The sequence below is a fragment of the Manis javanica genome, chromosome 11 (assembly GCF_040802235.1).
Source record: "Manis javanica isolate MJ-LG chromosome 11, MJ_LKY, whole genome shotgun sequence".
Lineage (NCBI taxonomy): Eukaryota > Metazoa > Chordata > Mammalia > Pholidota > Manidae > Manis > Manis javanica.
The window spans coordinates 85,547,973-85,562,798 of NC_133166.1; the positions used below are offsets into that span (position 1 = coordinate 85,547,973).

At 47.0% G+C, this 14,826-nt stretch overlaps 1 protein-coding gene across 5 annotated transcripts in view; it reads right to left on the reverse strand.

Annotated features, from left to right (window-relative positions):
- ASTN1 (astrotactin 1) overlaps positions 1–14,826 on the reverse strand; it is a 287,020-nt gene that overhangs the window by 25,767 nt on the left and 246,427 nt on the right. For all 5 annotated transcript variants that reach the window (XM_073216801.1, XM_073216800.1, XM_073216799.1 and 2 more), the window contains 2 exons: positions 6,446–6,714; positions 1,873–2,006 (listed from right to left, as the gene is read on the reverse strand). In XM_073216801.1, the coding sequence (XP_073072902.1) occupies positions 1,873–2,006; positions 6,446–6,714 (403 nt within the window). The remainder of the gene's footprint in view (positions 1–1,872; positions 2,007–6,445; positions 6,715–14,826) is intronic.

A 14,826-nucleotide genomic window follows, 5' to 3' on the forward strand; every position in this document is an offset into this window, starting at 1 on the left:
AGACGTGATTGGAGTTGACAAGAGAAGAGCAGTCCTTAATAGATATTCCTGTTTAAAGAAATTTAGCTTAATTTGATTGCTAGCTATGACATTTAGTAAACACGGGTTTCGAAACGCAATCAGCCCCAGGACATTAATGGCTGGATCTTGTGTTCCCCCTGCTGTCCGGTGGTTTCAAAGACAACTTTCTTACACTGCAAATCTCTCTAGAAGACGATTTTCTTCTAGTGGCTCCCTTTCTACTATAGGAAAGAAACTTTAAAAATAATAGAGCTTGATTCTTTTTTGACTCGAAGTCCAAGCCAAGGCTATAAACAGCAAGAAGCCAATGGCCGGTATGTCTAAAACTACCCGCATAGAGAAGACCTGTAGATAAGAGGAGACGTTGGGTTGGCTTGCCATGACCCTCTGTTATTGTGTTCTCCTCTTCCTCAGTGTTCTTCCTGCTCATTCCTGGCCCTTTAACGCCACCCTTATGTCCACAAAAAGGCCAGAGGGCAGTGTTCACCAAGACGGGCCCTCACTTGCCAGTCTCATCCTTTCTCTTGCTTACTCAGTGCCCCAGTTACCACGGGTCTTGATCCTCCCTTTGGGCTTTCCTAGACTTACCAACCCATGGGTTGCTCTCCTCCAGCTTGTTCTACTAACCCTCTTTACTAGACTTATTTCTGTGTTTCATCCCCATGGCAGATGCCATATGAGAGGCTCAAAGTGGTTCCTGTCTTGGACCCTGGCCCATCAGGATTCCCATGAGTTCAGCCAGTTCTATTCAGCCTTTCCTTGAAGAGAGGAAATTGTACTTGTTCATCTTCAGTCACCTTTGCAGCACTCCTTGGCCCACCCCTCGAATGCAGATGCCCCCTAATGCTCATCCCTGACCCTCAGGTACTCCCAGCTGATGCTTCTTCTTGAGCATCCTTCCCCATGGCTGTGGTTCCATTTATAATTTCTTTGAAGTTCAGTCTCCTTATCTCTAGTGTTTTCTGTTTGATGGAGCTCCAGCCCCTCCTTCCCTCTGACCACGGAGCGTTGTATAGGACTGCCCCACTGTAACTCCAAGGCAGGTCCAAACAGAGCCAGCCTCTGCCTCAAACCTGCTCATCTGACGCTGCTCCTCTCAGCTGTGGCTGCTTCCTCTTCCCAGCCCTCAGCGCATCAGTCCTAAGTCCATGCTCAGTGTCTCCTCCCTTCTCACACTCACAGTCAGCTATCACACCTGGTGGGTCCTACCCAGAGTCATGTGTCAGTCATACCCTCTCCACACTGTAATAGCTAAGATCAGGGCCTCTTAGCCGTGCTTCTGCTTCCTGGTCTATCAACTTGGAAAACATTTTCAGTCTGTCTGAATCCATTTCCTTGTCTTAAATTAAACTGGGGTGGAGGCGTGTGATAACAGTATCTAGCTGCTCCACACAGTGCCAGTTCATCCTCAGTCACTTTGCAGCACTGCGTTTTGGGCCTCGTTAGGGTCTCACTGTAGATCTCTAAGTTTCCCATTGCAACAGCACTTTCCCTGCTTTTATCCTCTAACCACACTGTCCAACTTTCTCTCCTAGGAGAAATTCAAGGGCCAGCTCCTTTGTGAATGAACCCTTCACCATTCTCCAGTCAGACTTGACCATTCCCTTCCCACACTTACTTTAAATGTCTCATAGAACCCTTATCAAACTATTTCTTCTATGATTTCAATTTGTGTGCCTACCTTCCCTAAAAGATTGAAAGCTCCCTGAAGGCAGGTACCGCATCACGTATTTCTTTCTGCTCCCAGGACCCAGACTATTGTTTTGCAAATAGCAAACCATCTATAATATATGCCTGCAGGATAATGCAGAGGCACGTGGGCAAGAGAGAGGCAGAGAAAGGAACTCGTACACTGGCTGTGGGAGAGGTGCACAGGTGGGCAGTCCATCGGCTCCGAAAGCAGTGGAATCACATCGACACCAGTCCTCGATGACGTCTCCAGTCCCTGAGCACCAGAGAGAGCTCATGATGGCCTCCTGCAAGAGCTGGAAGAGAGGGAAGATGAAAGAGTGTCAGGGATCTGAGGCTGGGTCACCAGAATGGAGAGACAGAGCAGCAGGGCTTTGCTTGGCCCTGAGTGTCGGGACAGTAGTCCATAGCACCACTTCACCATTTTTTAATCTAAAATTCCTACCTCTGGAACTTGTTTTGGGGAACCCTACACTTTGTAGGTCCTTTAAGTGGCTCTTTCTCATTAGAATATCATTTCGACCCTGTGGGTAAAGACTGTCGCTTGCAGGGAAGCCTTTTTCCACCTCCTATTTTGCTCCAATTCCACTCCATCATTCCAGATCTCAGCTCCAGAACAATGAGCTCGATACCATATGCTCCATACCAGCACTTTCCTCATAAGCTTGTTGTGACGATTAAGTGAAACAATATATGCCAAAGAGCCTAGAAGATCCTATGCATGTATTAGTCACATATAAGTTGTACACATTAGTCATGGGCCTGCCTTTACCACGCTTCCCTCTGCTCAGATGTACTTAGCTCTTCCTCAGATGCTTCTCTGCATCCTTATCTGCCTTTGTCACCATGTCCCAGTATTTCCTTTGCATCCCTTCAGCATGTCTGCACCTCATAATATTAATGCACTTCTGCCCTGAGTTGTGATTAAGCATTAGGCTTCTCTCTCCTAGTAGATGGTAGAAACGATGTGGCACTGAAGCCTGGTGTGTAGCAGGTGTTCACTTTATGCTGTGCCGACTGAACCAAATTCAGAGCAGAAGGTGTATTTTCTTAGACTAAGCAAAACAGACTTTCTTTGAGATAGGCAGAATGAAAAGGAGATGGTGGCTACTACCTTACAGTCTTCAATCAACAGTTATTGGCTCAACTCCTATAAGGGGCCATTTCCAGTGCTGAGCATTCAGGACACAGCGGCACATAGACATATATGGCCCATACATATCTTGCAGCCACCTAATAAATAAACAGAAGTTATATAAATAACCAAATAACTACCACTGTGGTAAGGCCTCCAAAGAAAGCATGGCAGTGGTAGCAGGAAGGACGAGGGGAGACGATCTTACAGAGGGGCTCGGGAAGGCCTCCAGGAGGCTGTGTGCTTTCATCCGAACTTGCAGGGCTAGATCAAGAGCTATCTGATCACAGAAGTTGGGGAAGCGTTCCAAGTGGAAAAACCAGTATTAAGAAGACTGAAGTCTGGATGAAACTTAATTTCTAAAATCAACTGAGGTATGTTTCCTCTGGCTGTAAGAGACAGAGCCTGGGGCAAAGAGATGTTCAGGGAGGGAGGGAGGCAGGGCCGGTGCCAGAGGGCAGGGGGCCATGGGAAAGGGGAATGCCATATTTTAAGAGCAATGGTAAGCTAACAAAGTGTTTTAAACAGGGAATCAACATGATCATATTTTCAGTCCAAAGGAGCAAATGCCAACACTTATGATGATGTCAAACAGTTTAAACGCCATTTCTTCAAAAGCTTTACTTTTCATCTTTGATTCACACCATTTTATGAGAGTTCCTACTATCTGAATCTTGGGTTCCAGGAAATGTTGGAAGTAGGATGAGGGTAGAAGAGAGGAGTCAAGAGGGAACCTTTCTGGAAAGGAAAAGAAGAAAAATTAGATTTTTCTTAGTACCTACAGTGTGCCAGACATTGCATGAGAAACCCTCATTTGTTATTCAAATTAATCCTGATTCCAGAAAAGAAATAGGATTTTCCCATTTTGGTTATTATTTTGCTCTAAGGAAAGCAGCTGAACTTTCAAGTCAAGTTCATCTGTCCATTCATATCTTCATCATTTCGTTCATTCATTCAAGTAGAGCACCACCTGTATGTAGACTACTGCTAGGCACTTTTCTCACGGAATGTATGTTTTAGAAAATGTGTGTACCGCACAGGGCAAGCTATTTGAGGGAACACAGGGTTGGCCTGGTGGCCTGGGACAGTAATGGAGGGCTTTTGTGGACGGGCAATGCTTAAGCTGAAACTTGGAAGTAACAGTAGGAGTTTGCCAGTGGCAGAAATGTGGGAGAGGTGTTCCTGTGAGAAAGATGGCAAGCCTGAAGGGTCAAATGCATGAGGGGAAGTGTGTTGCATTTAAGGGAGTGCAAGGAGTTAAATTTTGAGGATAGAGCATGAAGTAGAGTGGGTACAACCTAAGCAGGCAGGTGAAGATGAAATTGGACAATGGACTGCTCTTGCAATGATGTGCTAAGGACTTTACTCGATAGATTCTGCAGAGCCACTGAATTACCTGGCTACCACATGATCAGAGTTCCATTATTAGACAGAGGACTCTGACTGGTCTAACAGGGAAAACAGTAAGAAGGCTACTGTAACAAGATGGTTACAGTATGGTTATATCACAAGGGATGACTGAACTAGTTGGGCTGTGATAAGGGGGTATGATAAAAACAGGATGAACTTGAGGTATCTGTGGCCCTGGTGATGGAATAAATGCCAGAGAGTGACAAGTCTAGGAAGCATAGCTGGTCTCCACTTGGGCCAACCTGGTAGAAAATAAAGTCATTCACTGAGATGGAAGCACAACAGGTATGGTTTGAGGTGGAAGATGGCTGAGTTCAAATATGCTGGGTTTATGACACCTGGTTGACTATGTGGTTTGACCTACTTGTTTTTAGATTGCAGTTACAGGTGAGACTGAGATATGGCATCAGACACTAGTTAATGAGGGCAAGAGAGGCTAGAAAAGGGCCCCAAAGATACACCAGAGAGGCAGAGCTGGGAACATACACCAAGTTCCTAGCGCCATGACCCAGCACCCCTCCACAGGTCCTGGGCTTCTTCACTTCTCGTCTCCATTCTTAGGGAAAAAGGAAGAAATCAGAAGGAAGAAGAGAGAGAAGAAACATGTCAGGGACTGAACTCCAGCTTGGGACACCATGCCTGTTTAGAAATTAAAGTGCTCATTATGGCCAGAGGGAAGGTATTTCCCAATCCCTCTTTTAAGACCAGTGTAGGGAGACAAGAAAGGACGCAGGTTTTGCAAACAGAGGATCCTGAACAGAGAGGCTGCAGACAAACTCCCTTTAGCTTCCGCACTGTGCTCGGCTGGCCCTGCAGGAAGCCACCAGCGATTGTCTGCTCTGCAGTGATGCATGCCCTGCACTGCAGGATGGGCAGGGTGAGCTCCCTGACTCCACTGTTTCCAGGGGCTCCTGGGGGATCAGCTGCAGCAGTCTTGGGTGTGCACAGAAGACAACATGGGGCAGGGAAGGGGAGGGCTGGGCACTGGATGAAGGTCCCTGCAGCTCTGGGTCTCCATGGTGACACAAACACCTCTTTCTCCTCCTCCTTTCAATGGGCCCTTCTCTCCCACTCCTCTTCCTATAGTCACTTCTAGCAGATCGAAAAGAAATTTGTAGGTCAGAGGAAGGCTTTATCTTCTTATTCCTGTGAAAAACCTTATTTTCAAACATTCAATGAACTATCCTTGGCCAGGGCAGATAGGCAAGAGAAACACACACACATGCAAAATCCCTTCTGTTGGTTTGGGCATTACCTACGAAATCAACTGTGACACACCAGGTGTCCCTTAAAAGAGGAAAGAGAAAGCAATTATCACCTCACCTGGATGGGCACACCTCTCAGGCAGGTAAGGAGCTCATGCTGTGACTCTGCTTTGTCTTGCTCCCCAAGGTCCCCTTTGCCTATAGCCTCAGAAGTTCCACGCCCTGAGCCTTCATGTTTTTATTTCTGTCCTTGCTGTTGCTATTGTGTGTGTTTCAACCTTCTCTGTTCTTTATGTGCTTGAGGAGACTGGACAGCTTATCACTGAGCTAGTTGCTGGCTCGGCCACGTTTTTGCAGCTCATCTTGGGGTCCATTCATTTCCTCCTAGCACCCTTGGCAAGGCAGCAGCAGAAGGGAAGAGGGGCTGGGAAATGTCATGGCCTTGCAGCACAACCTAAGAAGGTCTGCAGGGATGTGGAGCTTGGTTCTTAGAGGCAACTCCCTCCGGGCAGAGGTGGCCAGTGGCATCCCTTTGGGACCTGTGGCTGATGTGCCCCTTCCAGTCTAGCTGCAGCTGGTCCCAGGCTGGGGAGGGCTTAGAGGAGCTGGTTCACCTCCCCTGCCAATGTGGGGGAGGTGGAGCTGAGCCTCCCCCCACACTATCCCTCAGGGTGTTCTGAACAATGACTGCAGTGACTGCAAATGCTATGCCTCCCTCTCTACCTTCTTCCTTGTTGCTCAAAGACCTACACAGATGCTGAGTTGTGACTCCAAGTCATCACCATGCGTGTTGTGGGTGCACTGATTTGATTTACTATGCAAATATGCAAATCTAAGCAAATGAGGCACCTGAAGTAGCTAAACAAAATACCTGACTGTCCATATTCTAGCAGGGGGCTCAATTGCACCATCACCTCCTCAGGCCATTTGGAAAGCCCTCTTTTGTCACTGATGTCTGCCTGGGCAAGGGTCCCGGGCCTCTTACCCTCTGGGTCTGGTTGGCGGTCACCAGTTCGTAGATGGGGGCTGCTCTGGTCACTTCCAGAAGAACTGGCTCAGCAGGGGTGTCGGGACTGGAGGTCACATGACACAGGGGGCAGGAGGAGGGGCATCGTCCTCTGCTCTGGCACTCCATGCGGACTCCAGCCGCCATGCGCTTGTTGCCAGTCTCTGACAGGCTGGCGATGTATTCTGGGAACGTTAGCACCTTGGGGTCTCTTTCTCGCTCCTCTGACTCGTCAGATGGGGAGTTGCCTGCCAGACACAAAATGAAAAGAGACAGTGAGGAAAGACCAAGGGCATGCATGACCTTGTGGCCCCTGAGGGTTGGGGTCAAATCCTGGCCAGGTCAGAAAAATGTAGCGAGGGGGTAAGAATGTATTTCTGTCATCTCACTCAAAACTTGGGGAGGCCAAGTAACCCACAGAGTTGAAAATGGTCCTTCCAAATGGGCAAGCTGGTTGTTTCCTTTCTGAGAATCATCAGCTCCCCTGAGGCGCTGAGGGGAACACTTCTGCAGTGTCTATGCAGGATCCAGGATAGTCTTCAATAATGTAATCACAGTGAGAATATTCGCGGACTCAAGTTTCTTCACCCATAAAATGAAGATATTAATAGTGCTGGCACTGTGTAATGAATAAGTGGCAAATTTAAACAAATTTAAATTCGTGCTTCAATAAATTTAAAGTGGCTAGCACATGTTGAATCATAAGCATGATGGTTTTCATTGTAACTCCTGGAGAGGTTTCTCAAGCTGTACGATGAAAGTGAGGTCTCTTTAAGGCATCCTTAACCCTTACAAGAACTCTCTGCATGGAGTGCTCTCATCACACCCATTTTATAGATGAGGAAGGTGAAGGTAAGAGCCTCAAGATCACACTGCTAGGATGTTGTGAGAGCCAGGGTTTGAGTCCAGTGTAACCTGACTCCAAGGCCTTTAAGTCACAGGGGAAGAAGAGTTCTCTGCTTCATTATTTATCAGCTCAGGGAAGATGGGGAGGGCATTTTCAGGAGGATTTGCACTCCAAAGCCTGAGAGACAAGCTCATAGCACCGTTTGTTGATGGGTAAGGGGCAGCTGGAGAAGTTCTTGGTTTATTTTTGGTGACAAACATGGAAAATGCCTACCAGAAAATAAGTTTGTCTCCTATGGAAGAAAGCATTGCTTGACATTTCTCTTCCAAGCCTTCGTGATTCTCCATTACCTTACTAATTCTGCAGGAAGAGGGAAGTGGAGTTGGCTGACAAAAGCCCTCCATTCCTTAAGAGACCCCTGACCCTTTGGGCACAGTTGTAGTTGGGAACATCAAAGCATTTCTGGGGACCAGTGGCTTGTGGAAACAGTGGGCAGATATAGAATATTCATTCTGGTCCTCTCGGAACAATCAAGAATGCAATAAGAATGCAATACTTGATAGGCCAGATCTTTGGGGAAACTGCTTGGAAGGATTTGCAAAGTGGTTCCAGAAGGTGATTGTGAGATACAACTCACTGACTTTATAACAGGGTTCTCTCTTATGGGGTCCAGGGAGGCTCTGCTATTCTCCCTCTTGTTTGCTATTTAATATGTCACGAGGCATTTCTGCATTGCTGTTTCCCAGATGAGCGTCATCACTATGCAGATGAAGCGTCTTTACCCAACAGCATCATGGCTGTGGGACTCCTCCCACACACTAAGGCAAAGGACTCATTCAAGTGGCTATAAATACAGGATATAATTAATTTCACGTTTGAATTTTGTTTAATAACAGACCCAGAGTTGAGCACAAGCCCTTTCTAGGTTGTAAGAGAATTGCTGAACTGTCACTCACCAAAATCAGGGCAATGTTGTTAGGTAGGCGGCCCAGAAGCCCATGCCAGTCAGCCCCAAAGTCACTCCAAGCCACGTGTAAATCTTGACTGACATTCAGGCTTATGCAGCTCAGTCAACCCCATGGTTGGGAGTGTTTGTAAAGTGGCCACTATCTGGAAGGACTCTCCTCACCAAGCTCCAGGCCAGGCTTCCAGTTTTCTTAAACAGGCCGATGGACTGGGCAGGAATGAGTGAGGGTGAGGTGACATCTTTGGATCTTTGATGTGATTTCTTGATAAACAGGCCTTCATTCACTGGCCTTCCAAAAAAAAATCAGTAAAGGTACAGTGCTTCTTTACAAATTTCGCCACATAAGTCTTTCCAGAGAGCCTGACCTTCCCTTAGCTGGCCCTGATGCCCCTTACAGTCAGATACATTTCATTTTCAGCCCACTACCCTCCTCGATGAGAGAGGCTGGAAAAAGGCGTTCCAAGAAATGACCACTAGATGGTGATATCAAGTCTAAAATAACTTCTGTGAGCAAAAAGAAAAGGTGCCATAAATTCGGTGTGGCCACTTCGGCATCATGGAAAATAAACTTAAAGCAAACATCTGGCTACTTAAAAAAATCTGTGGTGGTACAATTTTTTTAATTCAACAATAAAAAATTAATGAGTGAAACAATGCCATGAAGTTTATCCTAAGGAGAAAAAATGCAGTATTGTGAGACACAAAAGATAATGAAGGGAAAATAAACAGCCTTCTTCAATATCCTTCACGTGAAGTAACTTTATTTCAAGGGGGAAATAATATGCCACCAAACCCCTTTTCTGTCACTTTTTATCCCCAAATACCCAGGAACTCTCCCCAGCACCTATTCTACCGGTCCTTACGTACAACCCCAGACGGACAAATGCAGCCACTAGAGGGCACAGCAAACCCCAAGCTGGAGCGCCGTGTTTCCCAGCCCCGCTTCCCGCAACATACCAGCATTAAAGCTTGTAATTGCTGTAAACGTTTGAGGGGCTGGCCCCCTTGCTGCTGTCTTCTGGCTATCCTAATTAAAATCAGGATGCAGCAAATCCCCCTCGGTATCCTTCAGCCCTGGATAGATGCAAGGTTAGGGAGAAGAGAGGCATGGGAAGGTTGCAGAAGATAGCAGGAGGTCGCCAAATTCTTGTTTTATGTGAGAATCATCTTTTCCTTCTCCTGGAAAGATTCGTTTCCATAGTGAGAGGGCCCTGCTGGGGGCCAAATCTAATTGTCCCTCCGGTCCCCTCATCATGCAGGTTGGAGCTGCCTAGAGGGGACCTGGATTTATACAGAAGTAATGAGCAGTGAAGTCCCCAAAGCCATCTATTTCAGCTCCAGGAAAGAATAGAGATGCAGGGGAGAGAGAGAGATTTTTCAAAGAGGAAACATTTTCCATACACCATTAAAGATACAATTGGGAAATACTCCTTAAAATGATGGAGTCCGGCGGTGAAAGCCTAGATGAATCTCCTTTTGCCAAAGAGAGCACCTATAACCATCCTGTCTGGGGGCAAGAGAAAGAGTAGTTCAGATCCTAAACGCATGAGGAGAGTCTTATCTTTGATACTTGATTTTAAGTCCTCCCCCAGTTAGGGAGTGGGTGGTGGAGAGCTCTGTCTGTGGGGGACGCAGAGGAGACTCCGACTGGTTTCCACGGTCCGCTGCTCACCCCTCCCTTGTGCAAACCAATTACAGTCCTTTGGTACTTCTTCCCTCTTCTGCCCTCTAGGACCTGGGTAGAAATCCTCAATTTTGAGACATTATATTATCTTTAGGAAAAAAATGGATAGTCTATTCCATTTCAACAAGTATACAACCTCTGACATAAGCAATTGGGTAGTTAAGGTCCCAAAAGACGATAATTTCCAAAAATGCCTTCCGATAAAGAATACCCAGGTGTGGCCCCTTCTCACCTCTGTTTGCGGAATTCACCCCGTTTGCTCTCAGGGGAGGCTTTGGAGCCCAGCCATGACACTTAGCTTTCTTACAGGAGAAGAACAGCCAACCTGGAATGTAGTTAACAAGCCCCAAACTGCAAAGCATTTTTGCAAATTCAGCTTGCTATAAATAAATGCCATTTGCTTCAGGCTAAATATGTATCATACAGCACACAGTGGATGAAGTTCCCCAGTAGAATACCATGGTATGATAATATTCGGAGCTACCTCCATGCTCAGAATCCCCGTGTGGATGTGCCCACGGCCTTAGGCATGGGCATACTGACCCACCTCGACTCAGAAGCATAGGGCGATCATAGAAGTGACCGACCATCTTCACGCAGCTCTGCTCTACTGCTGGGAACGGACAGATCATGGAGGGGAATTACTTGTTACGAAGTAAATTGGTACAGTTCCTGTAGGATTCTGGGACTGCCTCAGCATCTCTCTCCAGAGATGGTGCCCAAGGCAGTGAGATGCTAATGACACCACAGCTAGAACTACAGAGGTAGTTCATTAGGCAGCAAAGAAATCAAATGCAAACTAATTAGATCCCAGCTTTTGCAGGCAGATTAGGATCCACAGGGAAGAAAGCCTGACCTGGGGCAAATGAAGCACACCCACAGCAAATTCCACTGAGGCCCATCGACACCCCGTATTCCAGGTCCCACCCCACCCTGGTCTAGTGTCTTGGCACCAGATGTCTTGGGAGTTAACCACATTCATGTTCCCGTACACGTGCCCAGGCTCAAATCAGTCTCTCAGGATATTTAATCATGTCTTTGGACAGACAGGTTCAGGTCACTCTTAAACTCAGGATGGACTTAAACTGACCTCTTAGACCTGCCATGGGACACACTTCTTGAGACCTGAATCAAACTCAGTGGAATGATAATCAGGGAAAAGAGCATAAATTGGCCACTTCTCTCTACACTCTTCATCTCTGAAACTCCTTTGCCTAGTTTGGGGTATAGATACATATCGACGTCTCTATCTACATGCCCATTGGTGTTTCCCCCTTTGGAGGGGAGAGGGGATTGAATAAGGTCAGTTGTGACCATAGATTTGAAATTTTAAAACAAGTCAACCATAAAGAATAAAACCAAAGCATTTGTAAACCATCTCTAGCCCCTTTCTGAAGTTTTGCACAATCAAGTAGGAAGAACGAAGCACTATTCCAGTGACAGCCATTGCTACCTATCCAGCCTGGGTCTCCCTTAAATGTAACAGAACCTGAATATGCTTCCTTGGAAAGCCAAGGACTGTCCAGCAGGCCCCTCAATCACAGCCTGTCCCACTCTGCCATCGCCCTCTTTTCCACATGTCCCCCTGCGACCCGTTCCTCCTCTTGCAGGTTCCTGGCTCTGCAAAGGGCACCAACTTCCTTCGGGCTCTGTTTCTGCTTCTCCCAATCACTTGCCTTGCTTTCTCAAGTTCACGTCTGTGCCTTCCCAAAATATCCACCTCTCTGCTTGCTCACTGCTGCCCTGGGGGCACGGCAGGTTAAAGTGTGAGGTCTGAGTCAGATTGCCTGGGTCTGATTTCTGACCCTCCCATTGGCTCACTGTGATTTGGGGTAAGTTTCTTAACCTTTTTGGGCCTGGGCTTTCTCCTATGTAAAATGCAGATAATAATTTAGTAAGACTGTGGTATAGATTAATAGGGATGACCCATGAAGAGAGTTTTGGAGTGCCTGGGACATAGTGAATCCTCTCTAGTTAATTATTCCCACAATGCCTGTCTGTTCATCTACCCTGCCACCATTTAATGGTAGGCTCCTTAAGGGAAAAAATTATGCCTTGTTCTCTATAACATCCCGCCGTGCCAAATGCGTAACATAACTAATGCATTCAACAATTCATTAAACAAATAATGATTGTTGAATTAATAAATCATTTATAATGGCTTGTATACAGAGTGACTACTCTGCGTTCTGCAGGTACTAGCTAGACAGACTGCATTTGAATTCATTTCTTGCCTTGCTGTCCCAGATTCTGAGATTTTCTGGTTTTCCTCTAAGAAGAGGGACATCAATCCAGAGTGAGTCCCACTGCTTTCAGGTACAAAGGGAATTAATTGGTCAGAGACGGTCTAGTTGCAAAGGTTTGAAGAAACACTAATGCAATACTAAGGCAAAAAGAACATGTTGCAAATTTTGTAAGACATATACATGCATAAGGCTATTCATGTGCACTGGGTAATCACCTTGGGATTTAAGGATTTAAGCTTAAGGAAAGGACCAGCCAGTTGGGCTGAAAAGCAGATGGTAGTTCTCTTGTGACTAGAAGTCATGGCAGAGTGGCAGCCACCAACAGCAGAGGGTGCAATTGGTGTCCTGGGCCTGTGAGGCGACCGGTACCAAACAGTGGCTGACGTGTTAGGTGTGCTGAGGCAGGGGTATGTAGGCAGTCCTGACCACTGAGTGACAACAGTTGTGCCAGGATTCAGCATCACATTCTCCAGCATAAAGGGCAGTGCTTGTGGCTGCAAGAGGGGGTGCACATTCTGGCCCCCAAAGGTGGCCATAAGGATGAAACATGAAAACCCACTTCTTTTGAAGTTTTTCCACTTCGCCCTGCCTCTGCCTGCACACAGAAGGCCATCCAGCCATGTTGCCAGCCACACATTCCTGACCACCCACTAGCTCAAAGGAAGCTCATCCTTCTTTTGGGATTGAATACTAGAAAACCACTGGTTCACAACTGTCCAACATGCTCAGACGCAGTCCCAACTCCAAAGAGTTGCCATTCTTGTCCTTTCCTACCAGTGAATGCAAAACTTAAAAAAAGAAAGAGAACCTTATCAGGACATAATCCTTTTGGTTCTAAAAGGAAAGTTACTGGACAGTTCCGATGTAGTTCTTTGGCATTTCTTCAGGAAGTTTCTTCAGGCAACAGCAGACGGTCTTTGTTCTAATCATGAACAGCATCCCTGGGTGTGGTGAGGTCCAGTGTAACAATGAGCAGTCATCATATATCCACTGGGCACCTCAGCAAAGCATCATTAACTGGAAGGTTCAAGAAATGTGTTTTCTAGAAAACTGAACTTTTTGTTTAATTGACACTTAGCCAGAAAATGCTTACTCTTCCTCCAATTCTTGTTAACATTTTTCTTCTATAAAAATGCAGTTTTCCCACTTTCTGCCTGCCTCATGAAGTGCTGCCTACCAAACAGAATTAAACCTTTCCCCAAGGTGCCCCCAGGTGATTTTGTTCATCAGTTATGACTATGCAGGTTTGGAAGCTGTAGGAGACAGAAATAAAATGGTATAGATACCCCAAAGGGCTTTTAAAAATACAGATTGATGACATAAGGTTACATTTTCTTAAGATTGCCCCTCGTACTGGGCATGTTATCAAACAAGTAATCACCTGGTTGAGGTTCCTGGATCATTATATTCACATTAAATGGCAGTTTTGGTGAAGGTGCTATGCTCCGTCTTTGCCAAAAGCTGTTAGTCAGCTTTGGCATGGGAACAGTTAATTTAATAACAAATTGATCAGATTTGCCAGACTCTGTCAGCCTAGTAAAGAGCTAACTTCTGACTGCCTGTAACTCCTGAAGGCTGCAACCCAAGGCCGCAGCCACAGAGGCCAGGAAACCTGAGGTGCCTCAGAGGGATGATGCAGAAGCCCTTATTAAGTGCATACGTGTGAGGGGTGTGCGAGGCTGGGCTGATGCTGCTCTCTCTGCACACCCGCATAAACTTTCTCCTACCCTCCCACTCCCTGCTGTCCTCTGTATAGTTACTGAGTGCCCCTCTGCTCCTGTCATCCCACCTGTACCCGTGCCAGTGTCCAAAGGCACACCACCCTGTCAGACTGGGTTTGGTGGGAGGGCTGCTAGAACAATCCATCACCAGCCGAGTCCCTAAAACAACAAAAAGGTACAGTTCTGGAGGCTTGAAGTCTGACGCCAAGGTGTCAGAGGGCCACACTCCCCTGAAGGCGCTAGAGAAGACTCCTTCCTTGCCTTCTCCAGCTTCTGGTGACTCCTGGCATTTCGTGGGGTTTCTTGGCTTGTAGCTGCATCACCCCAACCTCGGCCTCAGTTGTTACACGATCGTCTTCTCTGCGTGTCCGTGTCCCTGCTCCCACAAAGACACCCTAACCAGGGTAACCTCAACTCCACTTAATTATATCGGCAAAGCCTCTATTTCCAAATAAGGTCACCTGCTGAGGTTCCAGGAGGGCGTGAACTGTGACACTGACCTGTGAGCCCTCCCCCGACCCACAGCAGATGATGATTCATTTGGTGGCAGCTTGGGAGCAAATGGACTCCATCCCAGGGCAACAGGTGACAGGAAGAGGGAAGAAATTTCCAGCTCCATCAGTGTCCCAAGCCCTGTTGCAGCTGTGGGCAGCTTCTTGTCAACATCAAAATAAACCTGACATGGCGATCAGCCACAGCGTCCGGAACCCGCAGAGCTGCAGTGGGCTGCCCTGCTGATTTGTCATAGACAGAGAGGCAATGGGGGGGCGAGGCAGAGAGAGAGGTGAAAATGAGGAGCACCTGCGGGATTTGCTATTTTCAAATCTCCATTAGCAGGAAGACCACGTGGGTGAGTAGGCCTGCTCAGCAGGCTCCCGGGAAGGAGCCTCCCATG